The following is a 20974-nucleotide window of genomic DNA, read 5'->3' as shown; positions in this document are numbered from 1 at the left end:
GCCCCTCCCTTGAGTGTTAGCTCTCATAACATATTCATTAAGTTGTGTGTCCAGTAACCCGCCGTCAAATGTTCAAACCTGAGAAACTGACAAAAGAAACAGTGAATAAACCAGACACCTTATTTCTTTCAGACAGAGGAAGGCAGAGATGTGTAGTCAACTTGAGTCAAACTCAACAGTGACAAGTTTCAGGGCAGAACTCTGTGAGCGTTTACCTGAGCTCGGCAGTGTTTTGAGTTGATTCAATACGTCCAGAGACACATTTGGACTGGATTTTTTAAACTTACTTTCAGTGGCACCTGCTTTGTTTTGCTTAGGATTCACAATCGGCCGACATTTCATTCAGTGTGTTGCCATCACAAGTCCACCAGGCATATCATTAACCATCTTTGTTTAACTACCATCTTCACACAGGTGCAAAGGTTTGTACAAACTCCAGGAGAGATGTGCTTCAAAGCTCGGACAGAGCTCATTTGTTACTCAGAAGTGAGTGGAGCGATGGGGGGAAAGGTGGGGTTTAGTATTCAGCTACACTGCAGGCTGAGTTTTTGTTGTTTATTTGTAGACCTGAAAATGATTCTATATTAAAATTACATTTCAGTTATCACTGCATTGGTTTGGTATCACATTGTGACAAAGCAGTAACTTCATTCTCTTTAGAATAACAAAAAGAAGCTAAAGCTAAGCCTTTTTTTAAATAACTGTCTTTCTGACAGGGTGGACACCACTCTGGGCTGAAGACAGGACTGGTCTACAGTCTGTCTATGGTGCGCTTATTGTATTAGATTAAAATAATTGTTCTCCATACAGTCGGCAAACAAAGCTCCACACTCGGAGCTCGTCTATAAAAACAAAACTTTCTTTTATACACCACAGCTCATCATCAGTTTACATCATCCTCGCCCCCTCCACACCTGCTGCGCCTGCCGCGTGATGTTCACCCTCATCTGCGGTGTTGCAATTCTAATTATCATAATTATCAGAGCAGTGTGTAATGATGCAGGAAAAGACCCAGATCCTTATTACATAGAGAGGTCAAAGGTCAAACAGGACGTTTGTATGCAAACTAGGCCGTGTCTGGGTTTAAAGTTGTGAGAGTGTATGCTCGCGCGCACACGCAGGAAAGATGGCCGCTTTAAGACAGACTGCCACCCTTTGCACTGCTGATTAACTGTTGAATAAAGACATAATTCGAACCTGAAGTGTTGTTAATCTATAGAACTGCATTTGTTCTTTTTTTGAAAATCAATGCAATAAAAATATTTTTTTCACGGAGGTAACAGGAGCCTCAACTCCTGAGAGCGTACATGCTCTGAATTGCAGTTTCTGTTTGGATGTGTTTTGAGGATCAGAGAATAAGATTCCTCCTCCTCCTCCTCCTCACATTTATAAACTAGAATTACCACCATGTGATTGTACGCCTCCACCAACCAGCCAAATTGCAAGAAATGTGGTCACAATCTTCCCTTCCTCAGTTAAAGCGCTGAAAAATGGCCAGAGGTGTTTTTGCAGACCAGTCACTTTGACCATTTGCATATAAATATATTTTATCCTATTAGACATTTGTGTTAATGATTGAATTCATGAATTATGGGCAAAAACGTGTCTTGTGAGGTCACAGTGACCTCGACCTTTGACCACCAAACTCTAATCAGTTCATCCTTTAGTCGAAGTGAATGTTTGTGCCAAATTTGAAGAAATTCCCTCAAGGCGCTACTGAGATATCACGTTCATGAGAGTGAGACAGACGGACGGAAAACATAATGCCTCTGGCCCTGACTGTCGCCGGCGTGGAGGCAGAAAAACTGAGTAACGGACTTTCCAACAGAAAAGGACAAGCGGTGATCAGTCAGAGCCACTTATTCAGTGGGAATTTACAGTTTGTCTCCTTTACTGTCCCACGCAGTGAACATACACATGTGTGTATACTGTCCACTAAACACTTAGCACACAACTTCCTGTGCTACATCTACGCCCACATCTGCATCCTTTGAGAACAATTCACAAAACATATTCTTTCTTTCCTTGAGTTATGAGAGAAAATTGACTGTACTCTTATTTCTGCCCATTAATTATGGAGCAGGGGCTAACAGGCTTGTCTTCACACAAAGACTGGAAACAGAGTAAGACATCTGGCCTGGCTCTGTCCATCACCTCTACAGCTTGCTAATTACAATGCTTTATCTCATCTGTTTAATTTGTACACAAACAAAATGTACAATGTCTTTACAGGTTTTATGTGGTGTAACTATTTCTCGTCTTTATGCAACGCTAAGCTGATCATCCCCCATCTTTGGCTCCATAGTGTACAGACGTGAGAGGTATTGTTCTTTTCACCGCTGTGTTTCCAAATGAGCATGTGTGACGTCTAATTGATCTATTTCTCCCCCGTCCTCCACCTCCTGATCTACACACAGGGGTGGGAGAGCAGGTGGAGGCCGACAGTCGTCTTTTTTGTGCAGCTGGATCGAGACAGACGTCACACCGTCGTACTGAGTGGGATCATTGTGTTTGTATAGGTCGTATTTAATGTGAATTATTTAAATCATGAACATTTGGTCGCTGTTATTATTCAGAGTGTCTCTGACACACAGACGTGACTTAAGTTTGAAGTGAATCACAGGGGAAGTCTTGTACATTGTTAATGCTTTAGTATTTTACTGAGTCTTAACTTGTACATGGTGGATTACTGCGGTACTTTTGGTTTCCAGTAAATGTTTTATCTTGTAACATGAGATGCAGCAAAGAAGAAAACTGATTCATCACAGTGTAAATCCGAAACATTTTTATACTTAGCCTGACGATTTTTTTAAGCTGGATAGCAATTAATTTTCTTTAGCGTTAAAAAATTGGAAAATGATAATTCTAATATTCAGTTTTTTCACAGTTGAAAAATAAAATTTTCAGGTGGACAAACAAGACAACACAGTTTCTAAATTGCATTCTCACTGCATTTTCTTGTTGCTTACTGGCCGACATATCCACCGATCAAAACATCTGAAATAAGCTGATATCAGTTACATGGTCCTTTATTGTTTGAAAAAAAAAAAAATTTCATTGATGATTTTCTAACAATTTCCAAGAAGTTTCCCTGAAAATAATTATATATATTGGCACAAATGATAGGGAAAATAGGAATGCCATTTTTAAAAAGCTCTATTTAAACTCTATTCATTATTCACTTTTTAGTAGAAACTTTCTTCTCCATTTATTTTGAATTGTATGCTTGCTTTTTAACATTTTGTGACTATGCACTCACTAATCACTATCTAGGTTATATTAGCACTTAATTTGAATTAATTAATTGTTCATAATTAATACTAAATAATATAATACACAATAGTTCTTTTAAGAAAATATTTTGGAAACTATACGGAAATCGTGAGGAAATTAGACACCCATAAATGAAAGCACTTCCAAGGTGAAGTGGATGTAGTACGTTGCCTATGTTCTTTTTTAAGCTTATATTCGTGGCATTTTTTGCTTTGACGTGACAGAGGAGACAGACCAAGAGGAGAGCAGTGGGGGAGTTGAGCTGTGTATGATGACATGCAACAAAGGTCCCCTGCCAGAATCACACAGTGTTACAGTTACATGGTATGCATCATAGACCACTATAACACCACCATAATACACAACTTGAAATTTGCAGATTCAGATTCAGATTCGGTGAGAACCATGTAAAAGAGTCAAGGTCAACATAGAGCAATTCTTAAACAATAAAAACAGGAGTGCAGGGCGCAGATGCTGCCACAGATGAGAAACCTCGAGTACCACCCAACAAGAGAGAACTGAGGGAGATGGTTTCACGTTGTGTTAGCTACGAGTGCAGCCTCAATATTTACAAAATGAGACCAAGCCGGAGCAGAAACCTCCGTTCCCATGTTAGCTGTGCAGTCTCTGCTGCTTTCTAAAAACTATCACACGTGATGCAAAGTTATATTTGTACAACCAAGGCTCTGCAAACAAAAAATTCAGTGCCTCTACTTATAATTAAAGAGAATTATAAGTTCAGTAAAACTACATACTGTCTGTCTGAATAGAGGAGCATGTGCTGTATACCTGCTGTCTCAAATGTCTCAAAATCCCTTTAATATCCTTTTTGTTGCTAAGTTTGAAATAATTACATCATGCTAAGATGTTAAGCTCTTCATCAACTCCTAGGGTTTGATCTTTTCAAGTCACACACATACACACACGATGGTGTGTGTCAATTAACTAAATCCCATTATTTATCTCCTCAAGAATTCAGGCAGATAAGAGCGAGGATGTGTGAGAGTGGGGAGGGTGGGCTCTGTCCTGCAGCACCACCTGAGTCGCTGACACCATCACCACCAGCTTACCATCACAATGCTTCACAGGAAAAAATATACACACGAACAAAAAAAAACAAAAAAAAAAAACAAAAAAAAAAAAAAGCAAAAACAATCAGCTTCTGAGTGACTCAACAGTGACGCAAACGGTAAGACTGCGAGGAAAAAGCAGCATTTATCTGCACAGGACAACAGATACGGTTACGATCAAAGGGTTTTTTTTTTTTTCCTGGTGAAACTTTTCCTGGTGTGAAAAGCGTCTGTCGAACCAAGTCAAACAAGTATGTGACATTTAACGCAATAACACACACAAGTCAGCGTCATCCATAGACGACCAGGAGGCATTTAGATGTGACACAATGCCCCATACTGAAGTCATCTGCTGACAAACTGGCTCTCTCCACGATGTTTATATGGTAAACAGAGATCTTATGAAAAGCTGAGGTAATGCGTTTTATTATTATAATTTCATATGAGATGTAATGTCGAGCAGGGATGAGGGACAGGTTGATATTGTGGTAGGATGATGGAGGAGGTGCTCCTCAGGTAGATATTAAGGCACAAAGGGACAAACTAATCTGATTTTCTGGAATATGATGACAGATTCACTGTCGACAGTCACTAACACACCCATACACAGGAAAAAGGGGATTAAATGTACTGTATCCTGTTAACCCTCTATGGCCCATTACACTTCCAATAAAACCAAACTGTGGAAAATCACCCACGATCCCTCATGCTGCTGTTGTGAGCCAAAAACCATCCTCATCATTTCTTCTTTGACAGGCCACAAATTTTCAAGGTTTAATAAAAAAATGACAGGTTTTGATTGAAATCTTAATCATTTGCTATAAAGTTCATAGGTCATGCTGCTGTTTGCACACAAGAATCACTTTTATCCATTCCTATAAAAACAATCAGTTTTCACATTAACACTGAAATATCGCGTCACATCTTCTGATTGGATGACTCGAATGTTTAACAGAGATTAAAATGGACCGTCATGGACCAGCCCTGACGTTTCCTCTAGCGCCACCAGACATCGATGTTTGTGGCTCTGACTGACGTGTCTCAACAACTATTTGATGGATTGCCATGAACTCTGGTATAAACATTCACAGTAATAACTTTAGTGATCCCCTGACATTTCGGCTCGCGTCCTCATCGGGTGAAAATGCTAATTTGTCAAATACTTGGGTTTCGTTTTTGGCGCGTAGGTGGTTCACCTGGTCGGGCGTGTACCTTTAAGGCTCAGTCCTACCTGCAGCGGCCATGGGTGTGAATCTGAATCTGACTTGCAGCCTTTTGCTGCATGTCATCCCTCTCTCTCGCCTTGACCTTCCCGTCTCTCTCTCACTGTGGCTGTCAATAAAGGCAAAAAATGCCTAAAAAAAAAAAAAAATAGCTGCAAAACTAATGACATTCCAGTCCACCTCTGCTGTATTTTGCGTTTTGTGCTCATTAGCAAATGTTAGCATACTAACAAGCTAAACTGAGGAGGTGAATATGGAGAGCTGCTAAAATGACTGTAGTCTCTTTGTCTTGCTGTATCAATGTAATTAACACCTTCATTTGTTCAGGAATTTAACTAACTTAATTATCCAAAAATATCTTTAAAATAATTACTTCATTAAATGTGAACTGTACTGTAGGTCGTACTGTATCAACATACAGCCATTTTTTGGGCTTTTCATTAGCAGATCAGATCTTATCAAATTGTATGCCGTCATTTTATGTTAATTTTCTATTCTATTTCATTTTATCACATTTGAATAACAAAAAAAAAAAAGAAAACCTTTTTAACTTTTTAAATTCCATCGTATATGGACAATTTAATCCAGCTGGACTCAGTAAACTACAGCTGACACTTCAACTTACATCGTCTTTCAGTTAAACCACTTCAACCACCTCTCAGCACTTCCACTTGAAGTGACACTTGGACTTCACTTACACTTCATTCAGTGCTTACACTTAAACTGAAGCTTCAACCAGGTCTAGCACTTCAATAACTTTCAATACTTCAGTATTTATATTGTGACTGCCACTGGAACTAAAGGTTTAACCTTTCAGTGATTTACTGCAAATCTTCAGCAGCGAGTTTACATTTCTTGTAAGGTGTTGAGAATACAACTTTAACCAGTGATGCATTTTAAAGGTTTGGTTTTTTCTCATCAAAATGAAGTATTGTTAAGTTATTAGTACCAAAACTCAGATGCTGTTGGTACCAATACTTGATGTAAAATACTTGAACCAATAGCACAGCTGTTGGTTCCGGTATTTTCAGTATTGGTTGTCAACATTCAACTCAAGACTGCTGCGCAAAAGCTGGGCTTCTTTGATGTTGGTTCTCTCTGCATCCGTGTCAGGCTCCAGAGAAATCAAGTACATTAATATCTATCCCCCTGTCATGACCAGCAACGGCTTCAGGAAATGAGTTCAGTCACTGGAAGATGATAAAGTAGGTAGTATTATGTGACAGCGGATCATTGATGAGAGATGAATATGTTCATCTGATATGAGCCTCCTGAGCTCAGATACCTGCCCTCTGCTTCTCCACTGATAAGACTGAGCCACTGATGCTTTTGAATGTGTGTGTGCTGTCAGCAGATGAGTGCAAAGCCAACCGATAGGTGGCATATTGACGTATTGAATAGAGCCGCCCATCTCCATCTCACATCTTGGGCCTATCACTGTCTGGGGCTGTAGACAGAGATAAGAGTGACACAGCTAAAGAAGTGAAATAAGTTGGTACGACAGACGCGCCTGGAGAAGTCAAGTGCAGACATGACTGCAGCTGCTCCAAGTGAGTCAGTGGCTGTGAGCGCCCTTATTGTGCAGCATTATGTCTTAATGAAGAGCAAAGTGAAAGGTGTCTACCTGAAAATGAGGTGGCTGACTTTGAACTGGGTCTCTATCACACCCGTCGTCCTCAGTCGTACTCGCAGAACGTCAGTCTCTGTGGGCACGTAGTCTGGAGACGCGATGCGGGCCATGTTCTCAAAGAAACTAAGAAACGAAGAAGAAGAGGAGGAGGCAGAGAGAAGAAGAGAGAAGGAAGGGTGCAAAAAAGGTGAAAGACAAGGTGAAAAAGAAAGAGAAAAGAATGATAAATGTAATAACCTGCAGACAAATTTGACATCAAAAAGGGAATAAAATCAGGTATCAGTTATGGATGTGTAGGCTCGTGCAGGCTCCTGGCTCGTGCCAGTTGGCGGGTAGAGTGTGCAGTGATAAGACTGGAGGCCCAGGGGGCGCAGCAGCTCATCGCAATGAATATTCACTCTGTGGTTTACCATAATAACACACTGAGGCTAAGCTTTCAAACACAGATTAGCTATTAACACAGCTAGTGTAATCAACTGTATCATGTGTGTGTGCACGGTGAGATGTGCTCTTTTTCTAAACACACACACACACACACACACACACACACACACACACACACACACACACACACACACACACACACACACACACTGACATCTACACTTACCTGAACTGCCTGTGACATTCTCAACTAGTCATCCCGAATCAGTTTCTTAGACAGCAACACACATCCTGCTGCTTAAAAAACCCACTGCCTGCCGGACGCTGGGAAGTGCAGACAACATGCGAGCGTGTGTGTTTATTTCTTTTTGTACTTCTGTCTTTGTGAGGACCAGTCTGAGTTTTAGAGACAGGGGTCGTTTTGTTAAGGTAGTACATTTGGACCAGTCTGCAATTCTTCAGAAGTCTGTATTAATTGATTTTTGGGCGCGTGGGGGGGCAGCAGAGAAACTGTCAACTGAACAGTGGCAATGATTATAATCGCTCATTTGGATTCATCTTTGTGGCCACCTGATAAATAAGAGTCTTTCACATTACACCTAGTCATCTGGTCCATTTTCACATATGAATATTGATTAGATCAACTTTAAGGGTTAAGATTCGGGTTTAGTTCAAGGTTCGGATTAGGTTTAGATTTTCAGTTTATTTCATTTTTGTAGTTTTGCTCATCTTTTCTATCAGTTATCGTAATATTGTAGTAAAAGTAATTGCTGAAGATATGGGAACACATTAACATTGTATCCAAGACAAGCCAGATTATCTCAACGGTTTTATTTTGCAGAAAAATCAAAAGTCAGCACACTTCAAACTGTATCTTACAATTACACTATATAACGTAAGTAAAATAATATAATTTAACCTTCTAGACTTCACTTTAAGTTTGACTTACCTGTGGATTTGTTCAAAACTTGTCTGTTGATCTGAACACCTGTTTTCTTCCCCCATCTGACCTCTCTTTACCACGTTCCCAGATCTCAGCAACCGACTTGGCCAATACAACCTTGTTATTACTGATAATAATGATGGCTAAACTACAAAAGATAAGTTGTACTAATCCAGAATTCCCTTTAAGGTTAAGGTAAGAGTGTAGAGAATACATTATGTCAATAATGTCCTCACGGATATAGAAAAACAAACGTGTGTGTGTGTGTCTGAGGAGAGCGGAGGGTGATGGTGATGTACGGTAGTTCTCAGTGGGAACCAGGGGGCCTGTCGGTGTAGATAACCCCACAGCCGAGGCCTCTAGCTGGGGTAGAGGATGAGAACAGACAGCCTCCTGGTGGGTCCCAGCTCTGTCTTCCTCCCGCGTCACACACACCATCCCCTCTGCACTCGTGTCGTATTTTCAGTCTTCATCTCCAACCTCACTTCTTTACTTTCATTACTGTGCCTGCACACCTTTGACTTTTCCTTATATTTGCACATTTTTAAACGTTTTATGTGGGCACATTTATTCACATCTGTACGTTTGAGTATTTTTTTGTGTGCCATTTGTTTGCTTTTATATGCACAAAGCCAAAACCAATACAAAACAAACACATGTATTTCAAAGATGTCATACCCATGTATTTAATAGTTGTGGAGGTACATGTAATTACAATTTACTGTAGTCTGTCTCCCTCCCTCTGTCCTCTCCACTCTCCAGACTCTGATTCCCAGTGACAGCGAGCACACGGCCAAGCATCAGCTGCTAAGTCCAGCTAATTAGACCCCTGCATCTCCTCAGCCCAGCGTGAGTGTGTGCTGCAAGAGTACTCACTACAGCGCTGAGTCATTAAGCTCATACTCGTATCCCCGGGCCGCCGCGGCCCTCACCCCCTGGTCAGTCCACAGACAGGACAGGGCATGGCTCAGGAAAGGAAACAACACCTGTTCTTCATCAAAACACCGCCCACACGACAGGACAGAATGGGCGTGGACCTGTGAGAAGGGACGAAGACGGAAATGTAGATGGATGATCAGGGAGGAGCGGAGGCCAGATGGAAAAAAGGATGTGAGAAAAGTTTATGAGTCTGTCTCCGTTCTCTCTAGACTTGGTAATCAGTATAGATGCACAAATGAATGGATATGCACGCAAACACATGCACATGCACACTCTGCTGACATTTAATAGAGGAAATACTTTGGTCATCATCTCCCAGCAGATGTACAGAGTGGGTGGATACTGTATGAGCTCTGATACTTTTGACAATGAAGTTCAAATCAAATTGAACATCACAATCAAACCACCCACCTATCGTCTAACTTTCTGCTCTCCGGTCATGCAAACAAACTGTTGCTGTGTGTGTGTGTGTGTGTGTGTGTGTGTGTGTGTGTGTGTGTGTGTGTGTGTGTGTGTGTGTGTGTGTGTGTGTGTGTGTGTGAGATGCATGTGTGTGATGCCATATGAAGCATGCTCAGATGCTTCTCTCTAGTGGTGATGTGGGTGCAGTGCAGGAAAACTAGACAAAGAGTAGACACAGAGACATGCAGATGGACTACCTTGTTCCTGCTGTTAGCCAGGTTGATCCGGAGGACGCCCATGCCATGGAGGACAAACTTCATGGAGGTCAGGAGGTTATCCAGCACTGCAGGCTGCCAAAGGACAAAGTTCAGAGGTTAAGTTCATGAACAGCCATGGCAACAGGACAAAACAAAAATCCAGACATAAACCTGACACCAAAAAGCTTTTATAAACTAGTGTCTGGTCAAAGAATTGACTCACAGAGTCTTTACACTTTCTAATTGTGTTGCACATTGTTGTGTTTGCTTCAGTTTGACTTATGACTGCATCTTCACTAAAACAGTGGTTCTAAAACTTTTTCACATCAAGGACACAAATTAGAGCACAGACCCCCATTTGACAAGATTTTGTCCCAGGGTCTCCTGTCTGATAAGATTTTTGCTTTTAGATGTTTTATTAAAGAAAGTGTTTGAAGCCCATGACCAATAGCCACACATTCTGTCATTGTGTTCCTTATGTATTGAATTATAGTGAAAATAAATGATTCCCCTTTTTGCTTTTGAGAACCAGTGCACTAAAGTATAGTGCAGGTGTTTCAGTTGATTGTTTTCATGCCAAAGACAAGCATGTGACAGGACAAATAAGGAAGACTTTCCAGAAAGAAAAGTTAGACACTTTGCCTTTTTTGTAGTGAGTTAGAGGAGAAGAAAAAAGAAAAGAAAAAAATCTGAGGATTGTCCAGAGGTAACAAAATCTGTCAACTAGCCCCATTAAAGCTCACCGATGAACACATTGTACTTATTATAAAAGATTAATTGTCATAATGACACGTTGTGGTTTTACAGGGGGTATGTGACAGGCTGTCTCTTAAGTGGATGCAATAAACAAGGACTCAAGTAAGTCAGTGGTTTCCGTTGATTTTAATCCTGTGCTGAGATGAATGGAAATTAGTGGCTGTCTGAAGATTTGATACACATTTCATGTTACAAACCATTGGCATATTATCACCTCATAAAGTTGATATGGTGAAAAATGTTGTCAAAAAGTTCCTATTTACACATCCACTTGATGGAGTGACACAGGCCTCTATTTGGAGTCGTGTTTCTGTCCCATCTGACAAATATAAATCCAATATTCACGCTCCTTTTAGCTCTGTTTTTGGCCTCCACCAAAGAAAAATATCTGGTTCTTTAGCTGCTAAATCAGTTATGTTGACAAGCTAGTCGCTAATTTTGTCATTTGGTGCTGGACAGGTAGTGAGTGTACAGTAGGTTTATCTGAGGTTTTTCATCAAAACATCTGCCTGCTACCAAAAACAGCGGTGATGACAGTGGTGAGTCTGGACTAGGGCTGCACGATATGCAAAAAAAAAATCATATTGCGATTATTTTGGCGGATATTGAGATTGCGATATGTGATTGCGATTTCAGTGAGAATGGTTGTTTTAGCATTTAATTTTCACTGAGAACAAAAAATGTTGATGTGATTCTTATTGACTTTTGTACCGAACAATCATGATCCTTCACGTATGGAGACTAGGATGTAGGCCAAGGCATCTCTCTAGCACCACAACACTTATGGTGCTAACAATGCAAAACAATATTGTGACACATTTTACCTTTATCAAAAAAATTGCAGCTCCTGCGATTTGGATATTGCACTTGCCTATATTGCGATTTCAATAATATTTTTATATTATTAATTGATTGATTGTGCAGCCCTAGTCTGGACTAAACATTACGGTTGCAGACTGTAAAATCAAAACAATAAGCTTAAAAAGACTAAAACGTTCAGCTGAGGTGAGGGGACCCGCAGTGTTGGGTTTGTCACTACCAGCAAGCTGGCAGTAATTTAAACTATTATTAACATAAATATATTTATTAGTGCAGCTTTAAGACTAATGAGGTCTATCAACATCACCCATTTATGACATTTGACTTATTGTTGAATCAAAACTAGAAGATGTGAAACAAAGTGTGTGTTTGCATCTATCACACCCCAAGGATCAGCTATCAAGACTACAGAGTGAAAGAGAGTGAAAGCACAGTGTTTATCACATCACGGCTCATAACTCTGTCTTACTGTTCGGAAACCTGGAGACTCAAGTGACTGAGCAGAGTGACTCCTAAAGAGAGCTGGGAGGTGTGTGTGTGTGTGTGTGTGTGTGTGTGTGTGTGTGTGTGTGTGTGTGTGTGTGTGTGTGTGTGTGTGTTCTCCATCACTCTGCTGCCAGCTAAAGATAAGCTTCACATTCCATCACGATTCTATCACAGTCTGGTTGCTCCTCTCTCTCTCTCTCTCTCTGTGTTTCAGTGTCCAGATTGAGATGTGTTGCTCTCCCAGTGAAATGTGTGAGGTGAGATAAATGTGTGAGGTGACAGGCCTTCATCTTGCGAGCAGAGCTGGGCTCAGGGCTGCCGACACCATGACATTAGGGACAAATTAGTCTCTCTCAGAAGAAGCTTCGCTGACAGCGCTTCATTGATTTGTGTCAGAAATAAGCGGCTCTGTGTGTTTGTCTCCCCCTGCCTGACCATCACTGTCATCACCTCAGATATGCAATTTCATATCGCTCTAAATTTGTTATCTAATAAAAACTCATTCATATTGTCTCAAGAACAATAAATATTGGACCTTTCATAAAAATCACTGAAAGTTGGTGTGATGGAAGTCTTGAGGTTTGAGACGTGCAAATATGACTGAAGACAACAAATCCTTTACTCCCTGGAAAAACTCTGCGTGCAGTATTTATGACCGAGAGAGGCTTTCAAGTATGAAAAGGTACAAGTCTTTGAGGAGAAGCAGGACACAGCTGAAGAAGAAAAACTTTCACTCCTTCATACTTTTATTTAAAGGTCAAGTCAGTTTCTTCCACTAAAAACTTCATTGGTCTCAAACATGCTATGTCAAAGCAGCTATTAGTAGGTTTTGTTATTGTTACAAAGCCACCATTAGCATTAACAGCTATTTACTTACCAGTCGAGAAGAAACGTTGCAAGTTCAACAACAAACTTAATTTCTTACTCCCAAAGAGCTGTCTCCGGTGGTGGAAAACAACACTTCTGTTGGGCTTCTATTTCTATAACTTCTTTCTTCTACAGAAGTTAGCATGCTAACCAGCTAGCTCCAGTACGGCCGGACCATCTTGTCACATTACGATAGCGAGTCACTGTAGCATCCAACCTCTTTAAATGCAACAGAAGCTGAAGCTCTTGGCAGGATTAGAACGTAAACAGCTGTTAATGTTATCACAAACTTACAAATGGCTTCTTTAATAATGTGTAACTTCTAGCTAAGAACTTGTTCTCACCTTATTAAATTTGTTGTTTTGCAAGTATGAGGGCACAGATTTATTTTTGAAATGGCGATTTAAAGTGTGATTTTTGACCACAAAAGGGGAAGGACTCCTCAGCTTTAAAGGTATCCTGTGGAGTTTTTGACCACTAGTGGAATTATGATGGAAAATTGTTTTTATGAGTGGGTCCCCATTTGTTTGCATGAGGACACACAAGCACACGTACAAGCAGGAGAGGCCATGAGGTACACAATCCTAGTGATGTTTTCCCATGTTCCCATGACGGTAATGTGCCGAAAAACACAGCAATGTGTCAGAGAAGCCAGGCAAGAGGAAGAGTGCTAGCTGGTGTAAAAATAAGGGTTTTAACCCCTGTAGGCTTAAAATATTCAAACAATTGGCTTTGAAAATGTTTTATGAGGAAGGAAACACATTCGTCAAGCCTCAAGGGCCACAACGTGTTTTGGTGGGTAGCTGAGTGGTTGTATCCAAGCTTGTTCACTGGAAGTAAGTCTGCAGAATCCTGAATCTTTTAGAGTGTACAATTTTGAGGCTGTCTGCAGTACGGAGGGGCCTTTGAACCTACATTAGAAAGGCTTGTGTAGGCTGCACTTACTTCAACTCTCTATCCAGATTTCCTGTCCCTCTCTGCTGTCTGTTCAAAGGAAAAGCAACAACGTGACAGAAATCTGTATAAAAAGGCTTATGTACCAACTGAACTTGCAGCAAATCTCAGCCCAAAAAGATTTTCTCAAAATAATGAAATATGATTACACAACATTACAAATTATGATCCCAAAAATTACCCTGGAGTTAAACAAACAACTGTGTGCCAATCATCACAACCGCAGTATTTATTGTAGGTCAATTTCTGCCTCCTTCATCTCTCTTCCTCTGCTTCCTACTACTCACATATGATCCAGTGTTTGCACCCTCGTCTCTGTCTTCAGCTAGTTCATTCTTCTTCCTTCCTTCCTTCCCTCCCTCCCTCCACCTTTGTCCTCCTTATCAGTTGTTTCCCAGTCCCTCCCTGTCTGACTCAAGGTGGGAGACAGAGAGCGAGGGTGGAGGTCATGATTAAATAACACCAGACATTTTATATGTGTAGAACAAGTCTTTGCAGCTGTTTCTCAAAGTGACAAACAGTATGTGCAGGAAACTGTAACATTTTTGGAGCAGCTGACCGACCAGCCTGTAGCTGCTTTTACATACAAACCCACTTTCTGCTAAACGGCTACATTAGCCCTAATAAACAAACACTGTGCCCCACACACACACACACACACACACACACACACACACACACACACACACACACACACAGTCAAAACATTGTCTTTTTACTCCATACTTATCCAGAGAGGTGACGTATAGCTGATAGTGGATTCAGATTACCATAGACACACCTGCAGCCCCAGAAGGCTTGTGTGTGTGTGTGTGTGTGTGTGTGTGTGTGTGTGTGTGTGTGTGTGTGTGTGTGTGTGTGTGTGTGTGTGTGTGTGGGCATGTAATGGTTGCGGATCAGTTTACAAGGAAGTCCAACAGACAAAAATCTCTCACACCTCTCCAACCTTTGTTTGCTGCTGGCTGCTATACTACTACCACCACCATCACCACCATCACAGTTTAAAGTACTGTGGGAACATCGTGGTACACTTTGCATCAGCAGAGATATCACAACTCTCATTACAACAGTGTAATCTCTAAATCCTTCCAGATACACTGAACTATTGTTCTATTGCTTGCTGCCCAGCTTGCTGTTTGGATCGACTCCCTGGGCACAGAAAACTAACAGCCGTTAGCAGTTGTCTTGTGTCGCAGCGTTTGCTACAAAAACACAACAACAAAGAATGTGTCTGAATCGTTGGTGGCCTGACATTCAATCATTAACCAAAAACTGCTCCACTAACAATGGATAACCAAGTATTCATGAGTGTTATTGTAGGTTTGTAGGTTCTGTCGGTTTCTCAGCCTCACAGCTGTTTGGTGATAAAGCTCCCAGATTTATTGAATTTTTGAAGAAAAGTATCCTTGAGACAAATATTCATACAAACACCTGAATCAACAGAGAGATTCCAGGCTGAAAAATATTAATGCAGTTCAAAAATGTTAACCATTGGCACACCAACGTGCGCACACACACACACACACACACACACACACACACACACACACACACACACACACACACAAAGCATCACTTTTGTTGACAGAGAGTTGTGTGTATTGGAAGAGCATGAAGGGAAAAATCTCAGCCCATCAGCCTATCCACAGTAAAAACAACACCATGGCCCGGGGCTGCAAATAAAGGAGGGATGAGACAAAGAGGAGCCCCCTTCCTACTTTTCCTCCCAAGCAGGTCCTGTCATGGTCCTAATGCAATACAAACCTGGCTGGCAGGGCCACAAAGAGCCAGACAGAGAAATAAAGAGATGGGGTTTTCTCACTGTGCCTTCAGGGGACATTTGAGAGGTCGGATAACGTGAAGCAGGGATAACCTGTCCAGTTCAAGGCAGGGTTGAGATCTTTTACTGCAGCACTCGTGTCCACACATAAGACACTTGTTCAAAAAAGCAGGTAGTCAGACGTCAGAGATAAACACAAACGCATGTGTGTAAAGATATGCACTGAGTGATGTTTGTAAGAGTGTAAGAGTGTGTGTGTGTGTGTGTGTGTGTGTGTGTGTGTGTGTGTGTGTGTGTGCAGAAGGGTGTGTCTGCTGTTTGCTGTGGGAGGTTGGGATAGTCAGGGAAGGGATGGGCGGGTTCGTGGGTTAGTGTCATTTTTCCACTTGAAAATAAGGGCGTCACCTGAGAACAAAGGCAAACCCAACTGACAGCAGAGACAACAAAAGAGAGCTGACTACTGGAATTAGACATGTGTTATTGCATGTGTGCATGCTCTTTGTATACCGACTATAGAGCTGTATAAATACTATAAGAGGAGTAGTTTTTTTATATTATTTTTCTGTATGTCCCTACAGTCTATTATAGTGTTGCAGGAAGTATAATGTGTGTCGGTTCACCACCCTGGTCCAGACTGAAACATCTCGACAACCACTGGATTATTCGTCCTGAAATTTGGTTGAGACATTCATGTTCCCCAGAGGATGAATTATAATAACTCCCCTGACTTCATCCAGCACCATCATCAGGTCAAGATTTCAATTTGTCCAATACTTAAGTTCAAGATTAAACACCTACAAACCTAAAGATATTCCCATCAGCCTCAGGTGCACTTTTTTTTTTAGAGCTAATTAGCAAATACCAGCATGCTAACGAGCTGGACTAACGCTGCATCGTTTCGTTTACACCTTTCAGATATTGGGAGAGATGTTGAGTTAAGTATTGTGGTTCAAACACACAGTCCCACTCTATTCTGATAACGCACAAAATGGACCTGCTGAGGGATTAGCTTTCTTTCACCACGCACAGTCCAATAAACAAAAGAACGATGCCTGCATGTGTTAACGGGACAGCGAACTGCACACAAGGTGACTGTTATGAGACATGAGCGGCAGCAGAGGGAGAGAGGAGTCCAAAGAAGGAGCTGAGGCGTCTTTAATATCTAGGAATGCGTTCAAACATCCCAGCTGCCTGTGCAAACAACTGGGACCTTCATTTGTTCTATCGGTGTGTGAGTGCATAATCCTGGCCAATGAGCATCTGCCAAAGGGCAAAGTTTGACAGTGTTTTGCGTATTTCCAGAACACAGATATTATCTGTGCACAAGGGATGTTCACACACATAAACCATAAACACCAACCCCCCTATGCAAATACAGTTCTTTTATAAATAATGTTAAAGTCATTTCTGGTTCAGTATTGGACCCTTGCTTCAGTTTTATAGTCTCTCTCTGTTGTGTCTAGGTGGGTTCAAACTCAACCATCTTCATTTATGAAGTTTGCACAGTCTGACAGTGGAGACAGAGAATGATGGAGACAGAGACAGATCCTGTCTGTCATCACATACTCATTAATTTTCTGCATAACAGAAACAAGGAAGAGGAAGGGAGAGAAAAAGATGCAGAATAATGAACGAGAAAGATGGGAGTAAAAATATGGTAAGAGGTTAAAGGAGGGGGGTGTGGAGGAGGTTAAGCCTTCAGTAACAACAAGCTGATGAGGGTGAAACTTTTCTGTGTGTGTGTGTGTGTGCAGCGTTCTCCGTTCTCCCCACCCCATCCCATCCCAACTTCTAGTAGAACAGAGGAATTTGGCTGCGAGTCGCTCACAACACACAGAGAGAGAGAAGAGCAGATGCGAGCCAAACCACTGCATACCAACTTGGATCTGACCCTGGGTATCATGAGAAATCTCAGTCCCCCACAGGAACTAAACATCGCCTCGTTTTCCATCTCATCTCCTGTTCATCTCCATCACTGCCTCCCCATCTTTTATCTTATCTAACTTTCATTTTACAACGCATCACCGTGCCTGCAGCATAAACCGACCTCTTGACTTCTTCTATTGGAATCAGGTTCTTACCTGAAACTAAACTATGACAGTTACCCCAACTAAACAAATGTCACATTGGTCTATTTAAAGCATTTACTAGTTTTTTATTTGATAAAGAAATAACAGGCAGGTTGAAGGAAGCTGTAGTCTGATCAAGTGTGTGTGTGTGTGTGTGTGTGTGTGTGTGTGTGTGTGTGTGTGTGTGTTGTGTGTGTGTGTGTGTGTGTGTGTTTCCAACCTTGAAGCTGGTTAGCTCTTGTTTGGTGAATCCATTACTGTGAATGATCTTCATCTGTTTGACCAGAGTGCTTTTACCGCTCTCCGCTGCACCTGCAGGAGGTTGAAGTTGTTAAATCTGCTTTTTTTTTTTTCAAAAAACATGTATTAAAGATAAAACATATTATACTGGCATCTATTCATCTGTGGAGGAGCTTTACCATCCAATCTGCAATGAGTAAAGTTAAACGGTGGTTCCTAAAGAGGATTTGTGACTGTGTCTCCCAAACCTTTCAACTCCCAGTTCCCAGGCAAAATGAGGAATTTTATCATGTCATCCAATAAATAACCAGCTACAGACACTGGTGTTTGGAGGATTTAGATTCATATGTTGTATGATACAAATGCACAGACTCAGGTACAAGATAACAACTCTTGATAAAAGTTTATATCAGGATGGTCAGTCTCACCTAGCAAGAGTATTTTAACCACATTCATCTCCCGTTTGGCGTATTCATACAGGTCTCTGTCTATCTTGGCACTGTGTGTCCTCGCCTTCTTCTCCTCCTCTGTTACTTCGGTACCGAGGCACAGTCCCATCCCGAGCACTCATCTCCTCCCGGGCCCCGGTCAGAGCGGAAAACAAAGACAGGGAGTCCAGACTGGGATCACCCCGAGTTTGTTTCTATAAGCTGCATGCTCCGATCGCTTCTGCTCCTCCTCAGTCGGTTCCTGTGAATCTTACTGAGCAGAAAAGTTCACTCTCAAAAAAAAAAAAAAAAAAAGTTCAGGCCATCTCCGAAACATCCTTCAAACTCGCAAAGTCGGAGTCGTGGTGGGCAGCAGTGATTTTACGCATCGCTCCAGGTGTTTCTTCTTACTGTCAGTGGCGGCTTTTAACGCGTGGTAACTTTTAAGCGACTGTGGACAGCAGAGGAAACACACAACTGCTTTGTGAGTGTGCGCCACAGCGGTTCAAACTCTGCTCTGCCGCCTTGGCAAAGACCCCAGTTAATCCTGAAAGAGCCTCCTCCCACCGCAGCCTGCTGCCCAGATGGAAAAGTTTTGGACTTCCCTGGGAAGTGACGTGCCGAGGGACTAAAGTGCTGATCGCGCAGTTTCATGTATTTACCTCTGCATGCTGGGAAAACTACGTGTGTCACCTGTGCTCGGATGTTGGAGTGGCACTGGTGGAAAGTAACCGAGTGCATTTACTGCAGTACTGCACTTCAATGCGTTTCTCAGTTGTATTTTACTTTTCTATTCTGTGTAACTTTATACTTGTACTCCATATATATCGTACTTTTTACCCACTACCAGTTACTTTCCAGGGTAAGCGTTTGTGTATTAAAATAACATACGGTGATTTTAGGAAATACAGTCAGTCTATAAACATTAAAGATTAAAATTAAACATTAAATTAGGCTTTGGCTTGTGACCTCTTTTATAAAAACAGTGTCTGACTGAGGCCTCTGTCACATTGCAGATATCTGAGTTGTCAGCACTTCCTCCATTAAAACAAAGATTTAAATAACTGAAGCCAAAAGAGGTAAAATTATCCAATATCTCACAAAAAAATCAAACATTAGAGAAAAGTAATACAAATATAAATTAGTTTTTTTCCTATTTCCGCTCCCATTTTGTTGATAAAACCTCTGTACTTTTACTTGGTTAGGATTTTAAATGCAACACTTGTGATTGATTTTCCACCACTATAAATAAGAGGGAAGTATTAACAGGATAGTAGGACAGATGTCTATGAAGTGAGCCCAAACTGTCACACAGTCCGGGGCAAAGTCAGTAAAAATAGCTGTGGTGGATATGAGTTGTGGGTTATTCAGCCACTGTGTAGGGTTTTTGCACCTATACCTACTAATCTGTACATGACTGCCTTCTCCCCTCAAGGGTGAATCACCAGAACCAACACAATGAACTGAACCCCTGACCTGCTTCTAACAGTCATGATCATAATTATGGCTTATGATCCTTTTCCTGTACATATACTGGAATTTGAAATAAAATTCTGTCACATTGGAAAAACTTTATACGGATATTTAGTTCTTCTGAATCAAAATTGTAATCACCAAAATAACACTTTTATCTCAGCCCTTCAAATTCTGTGTAATGTTTCTGCATTTTTTTTTAACCAATTATTCTCTTTAAAAATAGATTTGTCGCCCTGTCTTTTCATAGGACGGTGTTTTGTCAAACTTGTTGCTTTCATTGTTTCTCTGTTTGTCTTCTCCTTATGCTATCACCCTGTCTACTCAGTGCGGGACAGCAGGAAACCTGTGGGTTCAGGTTCCTGAACTCAGACTGGCCCATAGCTGGTAGTTTCTCTTTGAGAGTTTATTTCTTCTTTTGTCTTATTTGAAAGGTTTTTAGAGACCTGAAGAGGTTAAAGTATTTCTCCATTAGAGAAAAGTAAAACAAAGAATTAAAATGAACAATTATATAGAATAATATAATAGTGTTTTTTGTCCTATCCTTCCACCTGCTGCAGTTTTTAGCAAATGGTCCTCCTCTGGGGCCCTGTGTAAAATAAACATTTATCTTTGCCATATCACCCGCTGAAAATCAGAATAGTGAAAAAAAACATAACAACAGCTTAGTGGCTAGTGAGTCTTGATGTTACAGCGGGGTGCCTAACACCACAAAGACTGTGGTCTGTTGTGTCTCTCAGATAAGTGACAGGATCCTTCCTGCAGAAGCTCCTCCGTGGTGCTCGGGTTGGTGGATTAAAGACTCTTTGTGTTCGTAATGAGGTGACGGTTTGCAGTTTTTGTTCAAATGCGAGATCAGTGTGAATGGGACAAGAGCACTCGGATTTAGCGGTTTCTGAGTGGCTGCGGCCTCATTTCACTGACTCAGCGAAGCGTGACTTTGTGCTGATCCAACAAAGATCTCTGTCATCAGACTGCACG

General features: G+C 41.3%; 1 protein-coding gene across 1 annotated transcript in view; it reads right to left on the bottom strand.

The window, feature by feature from the left end:
- gnav1 (guanine nucleotide binding protein (G protein) alpha v1) overlaps positions 1-19076 on the bottom strand; it is a 28379-nt gene extending 9303 nt beyond the window's left edge. The window contains exons 1-5 of the mRNA XM_056371632.1: positions 18521-19076; positions 18073-18164; positions 10122-10214; positions 9400-9560; positions 7191-7319 (exon numbers count right to left, since the gene is read on the bottom strand). Coding sequence (XP_056227607.1) covers positions 7191-7319; positions 9400-9560; positions 10122-10214; positions 18073-18164; positions 18521-18650 — 605 coding nt within the window. The 5' untranslated portion in view covers positions 18651-19076. The remainder of the gene's footprint in view (positions 1-7190; positions 7320-9399; positions 9561-10121; positions 10215-18072; positions 18165-18520) is intronic.
- Positions 19077-20974: the final 1898 nt, after the last annotated feature.

This window comes from Seriola aureovittata, chromosome 3, assembly GCF_021018895.1.
Source record: "Seriola aureovittata isolate HTS-2021-v1 ecotype China chromosome 3, ASM2101889v1, whole genome shotgun sequence".
Lineage (NCBI taxonomy): Eukaryota > Metazoa > Chordata > Actinopteri > Carangiformes > Carangidae > Seriola > Seriola aureovittata.
The sequence above is the reverse complement of the archived record's forward strand: the minus strand, read 5'-3'. Positions and strand labels throughout refer to the sequence as shown.